Below are 9,425 nucleotides of genomic sequence, written 5' to 3' on the forward strand. Positions count from 1 at the left end.
CAGAGAGCTCTGGGCTGGGTCTGTCTGCCCTCCTGCCCCGGCCCCTCCTCCTCCTCCTCCTCTGTCTCCTCCTTCCCTGGCTGGCCTCCCTCTTCCCCCCAGAGCCAGAGCTACCTCTGTCCTTCATTTCTGTCTTCCCCTCCTTGCCATGGGCTGCCCTGACCGGACACCCAAGGCCGCCTGCCTGGGCTGCCGCCTAAACAGCTCACTGGGTACCAGACCTGGAAGGGTCGCAGGAGTCTCTGAGAACAGCCCTATCCCTGTTCAGGGCCCCTGTGCCCTGGAGCCCTGGAGCGGGCACGGGATTCCCTGGGGGCCTAGCAGTCCTTTGAGAGTCCTCCCTAGCTTTGGGCAACACGGAGTGAGGGGCTGCGTGTGTGACAGAGGCAAGGCCAGGCCTCAGCCCAGACAAAACAGGCCGCCAAAGTGACATCTTCCTTGGTGGTTTGGGGCTTGGTCCAAACACTCCACTCTGACTCCAGTTAGGCAAGAAGGGATCAAACAAAGCCCGAGGTTTCCTGGGGACACTAATCTTCATAGCGACTTCGCTTGGGTGTCCTTACTATTCCATATTAACAATAGGAATCATGAGTTCCTGGAGGGTAAGCAGCTTGCCTGAAATCACCTCCCCAAAAGGGAAACTACCACAGAAGCCAATTCTACATTTGAATGGGGTTCTTTTTTTTGAGACAAGGTCTTGCTCTGTAGTCCGGGCCAATCTTGAACTCTCTCTGTTCCCCAAGCTGTCCCCAAATTTGAGATTCTCCTTCCTCAGTCACCCAAGCGCTGTGACTACAAGTCTGTGCCATCACGCCCAGCCTGGTTTATGTTATGGGACACGAGCTGCTCAGTGAAACAGGTTTTCCTTGAATGTTTACTGCATGCCTATCCCTTCAGGATACAAGAATGAATGCCTGGTTCTTGTCCTCAGGGAGCTTTGGATTTTGCTGATAGGACCAGCCTTAGGCATATAACCACATGCCTGAGAGCCGCAGGCTGGAAACCTCCCAGGGTCCAGATTCGGGGAGGCATCTTAAAAGAGGTGGACCTCAGCCCGGCATGTTGGAGCAGGCCTGTAATCACATCACAGCACACGGGAGACTGAGGCAGGAGGATCGCCACAAACGGGCGGCTACACAGTAAGTTCGAGGCCAGGCTGAACTCTACAACAAGACCCTGCTTCAAAAAAACAAAACAGAACAAAAGAGGTGGACCTTGAGCGTAGACTGGGTTTGCAGGACGTGGGACGAGAGAAGGCAGAGAAGCGTTATGACAACTTGCACACACCGTGCCCTGCCTTTCTCGCGTCCCCTCTCCCAGCCTCCACTCCGGCCACACCAGCTTCTCCTCCATGCCTCAGCTGCTCCAGGGCTTCCCCACCCCGGGGCTTGGTGCTTGCTCTTCCCTTTGGCAGAGACACTTTTCCTCCCAGACGTCCTGTGCCCGGACCTTGCTTCCTTCGGGCGCTGTGTCACCTCCTCAGAAAGACCCCCTCTGACCACTCCACTGAGCACCTCCCTGCCTCTCTCACCAGCCAGGCTCGGCCCCTTCTGCCGTCTCGGCTCCTCCCCATGCTCCTCACCGTCAGGAACCAGGTCCTCCACATCCTTCTCGCTGCCGTGTCCCGAGTGCGGAACGCTGCCCCGTCGACTGGCGCTCCATTTTTTTACGGTACATGAATGGACCTCAAACAACTCACCTGGTAAAAGAGGGATTTTGTTTGCCCTAGAGCTCCAGCCTGGAAAAAAGCCCAGCACTGCACTTCAAGAGACCCTCAAAGGCACCCAGTGAAGGATAAAGGCCTGGACTCCATACTTTTCTGCTGAGAAGGCTCACGGCTTCCTTCAGATTCTCAGGAGGACCAGTGAGGAACAAGGAAGCCCTGCTCCAGAAGAGCTCCACATCCTCTTCTGGGTGTGGCACCAGAGCTCTCGGCTGACGGACGCAGGGTCCTAGAAGGCTCCCCGGGTATCTGGTTTGCCCCTTGGACAGATGTACATTTTTATAGGCTTGGTTGCTGCAGTTCGCAGGCACGGTGAGGACTAAAATCAACCGAAGCTCTGTGTCGTTCTTCACAGAGTAACCTGCTGTGACTCTCATGAGCACAGGCCAAGGGAGAACTCTTGGCCCTGGGAGAGGACTCCCAGGAGGCCTTTGGTTCAGGAATTGGAAGCCATTCCCAGGCCCATGAGGGGTTTCACCGTGGGCCAGAATTCCTGAGAGAAGGAAAGCTTGGCAGCTTTTGCATCCAAGATAAGAGTATTTGGGAAAACAGGAGCCTCTGGAGCAGGGGTGCCTCGGACCAGGACGGGCTGGTCCTCCCAGGCCTTGCCGGGAGGGAGGGAGGCAGAGCAGGACCGAGTATTGCCCCACCCTGCCTTGGGTCCCATCCCAGGCCCCCTCTGAGCTTCACAGAGTAAAGCAGACAGCACAGACCATTGAACAGTCACAACAAAGGTCAGTATTTGCAACATGAGCTTTACACCAAGCGGGGAGCTAAGCAGCTAAGCTCTTTGTACAGATTTCCCCACAAAGCCTTAGGAAGCAGAATTTGTTCTTTCCCCTGTTTTATACACATGCAGAACAAAGTTTGCATCAGTAGTTTGCCCAAGCACATGGCAAATCAGGGATCCAAAGCCACAGCTCCCCACCATGAACCAATCACTATGTGCTACAAACACGTACTAATAAAACTTAATTTGAAAACAGCCCAGTTTTAAGCGGGGCATGGTACGTATATATGCCTGTACCCCACTCGAGTGACTCACGATCGCCAAGTCCAAGGCCAGCCTGGGCAACTTAATGAGACCCACTCTCAGAAACGAGAAAAACACTGAAGGCCGAGGACGTAGGTCAGCATAGATCCCTCGTGCGGGAGGTCCTGGGTTCAATACCCAGCCCTGAACACAAACAACAGAAAAGCCCCGGTGTAAGAATCACCAGAGCTTGGGCGCTTGGTGAGCACATCCTGTCATCTGTCCAGTTCTCCTCCAGCTCCCCACTGCTGGACTTCACACCGTGCAGCCCCCTTCCTCTTCGATAACGTACCTGTACTGTCTGTGACCGAGAGCTTTCTTGCCGTACGTAAAATGTTTTACGCGCCTCTCGACTCTGCTCTCACACTGACTTCAGGAGTTGTCTGGGTCTGTCTACACTCAAGGTTGCTTCAGCCGTTGCTGTTGCTGTCGGTTTGTGTTGCGGGTACTTTTCGTATAAAATCACGCCTTTAGTTCCTTCTCTGGCCACGCTTTCGTGGATTCTTTGCTTGCATAATTATCCGTACAATAAAACCAGCAATTTAAAGTCATCAGAATAAATCCTCCCACCCCTCATCATCTGGTGTCCAATCCTACGAGTTAACAGACACAAATGAATCCAAGCCTAGCCACAGCAGACCCCAATGAACCACACCATGTCAGACCCTAGGCAGAGGCAGTGCTGCAGACACCTTCAACTGCCAGGAGCGTGAAGGGCTCCCTTCTGTGCCTTGCTGAGTTCTGGTACAGGGCAGGGCACGAGAGGTCACCTTCAATCTGCCCGGCACCCCCATATGGACCCTGTCGCTGATCCAACACCGGACAGCTTTCCATCTCACGAAACGGAGTCCTTGGGGTCCCTGCTGCCTGCCCAGCGCCCCTTCAGGCCACTCTGGCTGTCTCTTCTGCTTACCCTCCTTCCCTTCCGGTCTAGCCCCTGACCACAGGAGTAAGATAAAAGGGTGCCCTAGGGGGCCCTGGCTGGGCAAGTGCAGGAGGACGCTGGGGCCCCCATGCCTCCCCGAGCACCACTGCCTCACTGGTCCCTTCCCCTGACCTGTGCCGCCTGGCCAGCTCAGGAACAAAGACTCTATCTTCTGCTCCTTACGTTCCAGGGGTGAAAGCTGACAAAAACCACCTCTTCCCCCAGACCCCCTAGCTCAGGGGCAGGGCCCTGGACTCCACCCTCAGCTCTGCACAGGGAAAAATAAAGCTTCAGGATGGAGACTCCCCCACTCCGCTGCTCTTTCTCTTCCCCGTTTGCCATTCCAAATACTTCCTCATCCCCCACCTCAGAGCAGCCCTGTGATGACATCAGGTAGTGGCTAGAACCTGGAGGGCAGATATGGGAAACTGAGGCCCCATCACTTGACAGAACCGGGGCTCAAAGCCAGGCCTCCCGGGCTCTGCCTCTGAGGTGGATCCTCCAGCCCCAAAGAACTACTTGTCTGCCCACACCTGTAATCCCAGCACTCAGTAGGCTGAGGCAGGAGGATTGCTGTGAGTTCAAGACCATCCTGGGGAGCTACATAGTGAGATCCTGTCTCAAAATAACCAAAAAAAAAAGAGAACTACTTGTCTGTCTGCTCAGTGCCTCTGGACCCTGACACCGGGACCACCTGAGGAAGCAGCCCCAGGAGCTGGACCGGGACTGGGTGGATAACCAGGGATCCTGCATAGGGACGGCAAGCCCTGGACAGGAGCGGGCAGCCTGGACTCAAGGCAGAGCAAAGATGCTCTGTGGATGAGCAGATCAGCAGGGAGGAGAGCAGCCCCAAGGCCGTGTGTGGGATACAGGCCAGATCTCAGTAGTTCTGTGTTGTGGGCTCAAATTCCTGAGTCACCACCCCTTCTGATAAAAAAAACAAAAAAGCAAAACTCAACAAATTTCACACAGGAGAACTGAAAAATTTGACAAGGACCAGGTCTCCCCATTGGAGCAGTTATGACTGAACTAAGAAAAGAGACAATAATACCCAACTTCCGTGAGCAGTGAGCAGATGCTGGGAAAAGGCCTCTGCCATGAACCCTTTAATTTTCATCACAATAGAGGTAGCATATCAGCCTCCTATTACTATTGTAATAAATTTCCATGAACACCTTGGTGGCTTAAAAACAAGACATGCTTGTTGTCTTACAGTTTTTGATTGTTTTTTGGTACCAGGAATCAAACCCAGGTTCTTTTGCTTGCAAGGCAGGCAGCAGAACCACTGAGCTAAATCCCTGGACCTATTGTCTTGCAGTTGTGAGAGTCAGAAGCCCTAAAATCAAGGCATCAGAGGGCTGTATTCCTCCTGGAAGCTTTAGGGGAATTTTTGCTTCCTTGTTTCTCTTTGGGGATTTGTTTTTGTTTTGGGGGGGTTGGTACTGGGGACTGAATGGTCCTTGCATAGAGCAGCCCTTTTTATTATTTTGTTTTGTTTTGAGACAGAGTTTCACTATGCAGTTCAGGCTGGCCTTGAGCTTGTAGCAGTCCTCCTGCCTCTGCCTCCTGCCTGGCCCATTTTTTAAAAATTTTGGGACAGGTTCTCACTAAGTTGCCCACACTAGGCCCAAATTTGCAATTCTCCTGTCTCAGCCTCCCAGGGTACTAAGACTACAGGCCTGTGCCACTGTGCCTGGCTTTGTTTGTTTTTCTGGCTTTTTGTTTTGTTTTGTTTTGTGTTCCTTGCTTTTTCTAGCTTCTAGGGACCTCCTGCTTTCCTTGGCTTGGGGCCCCTCATCCATCTGCTAAGCTCATCACCCGAACCCGTTTGTGCTTCCACACCCTCTGCCTCTATCTTCTAAGGGTTTCTGAGATCACATTGGACCCACCGGGACAATCTAGGATCCTCTTCACATCTCAAAACCTTTAGCTTAATCTGCACAGTCCTCTTGGCCATGTAAGGAAGCACAATTACAGGTTCTGGGGATTAGGACAGGGACATCTTGAGGGGGACATTACTGGCCCAGCAGAGGTAGGTACCATCATTCTAAAACGAAGCCTGAAAGGTCAGAGGAAATGGGGACCTTGTCCAGGGTCCCAGTGGTGAGCCAGGAACCCGCAGGAGGAGCTCAACTCCAGACACAACGCTCCCTGTGCCCGGCAGAGCTTACTGCCATCCTGTCTGCTCCAAACCTATCCATCCCTGGCACTTACACTGGATGCCCTGGTCCCGAAAGGCTTTGGCCCAGGGCTCATAAGCCCCTCTGTCCGACCCCACACTGTCCTCACCACCTGGGCGGGTGGAGGTTCTTGAGCGCAGTGGACAGTGGGCAGCTGGGCCTGTAGCTGCGTTCTAGGCCACCTGTAGTCTGCTGTAAACCTCCAGAGGCCTCACTGGGGATTATGTGTCCAGACGCTGAAATGTACCTTTGTGTGTCTGGCTGGGAGTCAAGGCCTCCGAGCTAGGGAGGACTGGGCACCCTGAGTGTGCCTCAGTCCCCTGCCTCATTACTGTGTCTTTCCCCCACCAGGCACAAAGATGCCATTGTCCCTGTGCCCTTGGGCCCCCGGACAGAGCGGCTGCTGACCAGGCCCAGGCCGAACACGGCGGAGATGAAACTGGACTTCAGCTCCCTCCGCACTGGCCAGCTCCCACTGAGGAGCTGGGGGTTTCCTCCCTCTCTCAGCTCACAAAGGACTTCTGTCCTCCTAATCTCGCTGAGGGGCACATTTACTTCGTGTATAAAGATGAGACTTCGGGAACAACCTTGGCTGGGGGACAGAAGGACTTGCACAAGGTCACACAGCAGCCCCCGGGGAGCTGAGGACAGACTTGGAGAGTTCTAACTTGCTCCAAGACTCCGCTGCACCGCTGCCTCCCCAGGGCCCCGGAGAGATGGCTGGGCCCACAAACCTATCCGAAACAAGCGCCTTCGCATCCACCTTTCCCGGGTTCCTTACCCATCAAGGGAGCATGACTATAATTCTTGGCCCCTTCCTGGTTCAGAGTCAGCGTATCCGATGAACGTGGGCTCTAGAGAGTCCAGAAGTACAAGAGGTCAGATGTGGTGGCCCGCACCTATAATCCTAGCACCCCGAGGCCGAGGCAGGAGGATCTTAAGTGTGAGGCCATCCTGGACTGCAGAGTGAGACCCTGTCTGAAAAGAAAGAATGAGGAGAAGAGAAATATAAGAGAGAGGCCAAGAGGCCTAGCTTTGGGGTCAGATCTCTGGACTCAAATTCTTGGAAAAGTTATTTACCTCAAGAAAATTTGGGGCATGCTATTTAACCTCCAGCCTTGGTTTCCCCGGTGTAAAGTTAGAAAGATGAGGCGTTGGGGGGGTTACATGAGGTCCTACGTGTAATGGGTGATGTACTTGCCTCACCTGGCATGCCTCAAGCAGTGTCAGACTTATGATTAGGTTTTCTAGTTTGACATTGGTCCCACAAAATATTAATCTGATAACATATTCCGGAAAGGGGAACTCAGGTTCAGAACGCACTAGGGAAATGGGGCATTTACCACCTTCCCGGCAGATGTTCCTGAGGCCCATCAGAATGGGACCGGCTTTGGGGGGTTCCGCACAAGAGAGTCCTGGGGAGCGGTTCCCCTGCCCCCAGCCCTGTTTCTCAGGAATTTCTGAACGCTTTCCTCAGAAGTCTTGTCCCACGTCCTCCTGTGGGTGCCCCCACAGAACTTGTGCCTTGTGGACCAACTCTCTGGGAATGTTTATTCGATCCTATGCTCTTGTCTGGAAAGGAAACCGAGAGGTTCAGGGAGATCAAGGGACCTGCTCTGGGTTCCCGGGAACACTCACACCTGCACCCGTTTTATTTTGCAGCCCCACAGGCCTGGAAATCTTTTCGGAAGGGAGGATGAAGGCCCGAGAGCCCAGCCCTGACAACGTGGCAGCTCTTACAGGTCCCCTGACGTGGCCTGCAAACCAAACCTCTCCCTGGTGCCAGCAGCTGTGAAGCCAGGAATAGCACGTGGCCAACCCAAGCTTTGGCAGCCGGGAGACGCCGGGGTCCCTCCTCTCGGGGGCTGGACACACACGCAGATGAGGAGGGAGATGGCTGAGTGGCTCGGCCCTCCGCCCACTCTTCCCGAGCGATGCTGTTCTCCCTGTCCTGTGCTGACGTGGACCCAGCACAGATCCTGCGCCTGCCCTGAGCCCTGAGCCTCCAAGAGTCCCCGTGGCTGTGGCCCTGAGCATCTGGCGCTCTGGGAGCTCCATGCAGGAAGTTCTGCCCTCCCTGAGGGGACAAGGGACAGTGGGGCAGGTCCCTGGCTCCAGCTTCCCCACCCCGCTTCAACCAGGGACAACTGCTGTGATCTGTTCAACGTCCCCAACGTGTGCCAACAATTTCATGTCTAAAAATGGTTTTGCTCCTTAAAAAGCTTTGAAATGCACTAACATACTCTGAGGTCACTGGCTTTCCATTCAAAAGCAGCCCTCGAAAGAAGGGGTGATCTGTCCAAAGACACAGACTGCACCCATGTCCTGGCCACTGTGGAAAGGGGGAGACGGCTCCCAAAGCCAGGAGGAGCCATGGAAGACATCTGACCACCTCCAAAGCTCGCAGGCACTCTGGGCAGATAGCCCACAGTCCTGCCTTCCTCAGGATCCCCCCGGGGAGGTCCACCTCCCAGCCTGGCACCTCCCTGGGGGAGGGAGGCATGGACACAGGGGCTGGGACGACATCTTCCGGATGGACAGACAGCAGAGGAGAGAAGCCCCTCTGGGACACAGCAGGAGAACAGCCCCCTCCCCTCCACGCTGAAGAGCAAAGGCCTCTGGACCACCCCTCTCTGGGCTTTCTGCAGGAGAAATCTCCTGTTGGGTCACTGGTTTGGGCCTGGATTCTTCCTTTTTTAAGGGAACTAAATATTCCCTCTCACATTCTTCAGGGAGAAAAATCAACATCTAACCTCTCGAGTTTCAAAACCTTAAGGGACTCCATGTATCTCTGAATGTTTCTCTTCTCTCTCTTTTTTTTTTTTGACCTAGAGTCTATGTAGCTCAGGCTGACCTGGAACTTACTGTATAGCCTAGGCTGGCCTCGAACTCGTAGCAATTCTTCTGCCTCAGCCTCCCAAAGTGCCAGGACTGCAGGCATGCGCCAACACACCCAGCTCTTCTCTTCTTTCTGTCTTGCAAATCTCTTAAAAAGAGCACTGGGGGCTGGGATTTAGCTCAGTGGTTGTGCTGCCTACCTCAAAAGTGCAAGGTCCCAAGTTCAATCCCCAATACCAAAAAAAAAAAAAAAAGCACTGGAAGCTGGTATGTTGACCTATGCCTATAACCCTGGCACTCGGGAGGCTGAGGCAGGAGGATTACTGTTAGTTCAAGGCTATATACAGAGTAAAACTCCCCACCCGCCCCCCCCAACAAAGCACTGGACAAGAAGGCAAAGACCTGGGCTCCTCATGAAATCAATAAAGGAACTGGCTGAGTCCTCACCCTCCCTGGACCACCTTCCTCATGTGTAAAGAAAGTATCGGCCCAGGTCCAAACAGCAGGTGACAAGGACCCACCCAGATGAGATCAGACTCCCCTCCCTTTCCTGCCCCTGGAGGTACCTATCTTCTGCTAGTTTAACAGTAAACAAGGTTGGTTCTACAGCTAATAAAACTCTTGAAAATAACTAGGCCGTGTCCACAAGTCCTCCTAGCCCAGAAATTCAGTTACTCCCGTCTCTTCAGTCTCCTTACACCCCACCCCTGTCCTTAGTAGGCGTCC

The 9,425-nt window shown here is 53.9% G+C and overlaps 1 protein-coding gene across 1 annotated transcript in view; it reads right to left on the minus strand.

The window, feature by feature from the left end:
• Window positions 1–94: 94 nt before the first annotated feature.
• The window catches only part of LOC117285368, a 10,189-nt gene continuing 858 nt past the window's right edge, over window positions 95–9,425 (minus strand). Inside the window, exons 2-3 of the mRNA XM_033761579.1 lie at window positions 6,643–6,715; window positions 95–1,699 (exon numbers count right to left, since the gene is read on the minus strand). Coding sequence (XP_033617470.1) covers window positions 1,182–1,699; window positions 6,643–6,715 — 591 coding nt within the window. The 3' untranslated portion in view covers window positions 95–1,181. The remainder of the gene's footprint in view (window positions 1,700–6,642; window positions 6,716–9,425) is intronic.

This window comes from Fukomys damarensis, unplaced genomic scaffold (genome assembly GCF_012274545.1).
Source record: "Fukomys damarensis isolate Sample0158 unplaced genomic scaffold, DMR_v1.0_HiC HiC_scaffold_9, whole genome shotgun sequence".
NCBI lineage: Eukaryota > Metazoa > Chordata > Mammalia > Rodentia > Bathyergidae > Fukomys > Fukomys damarensis.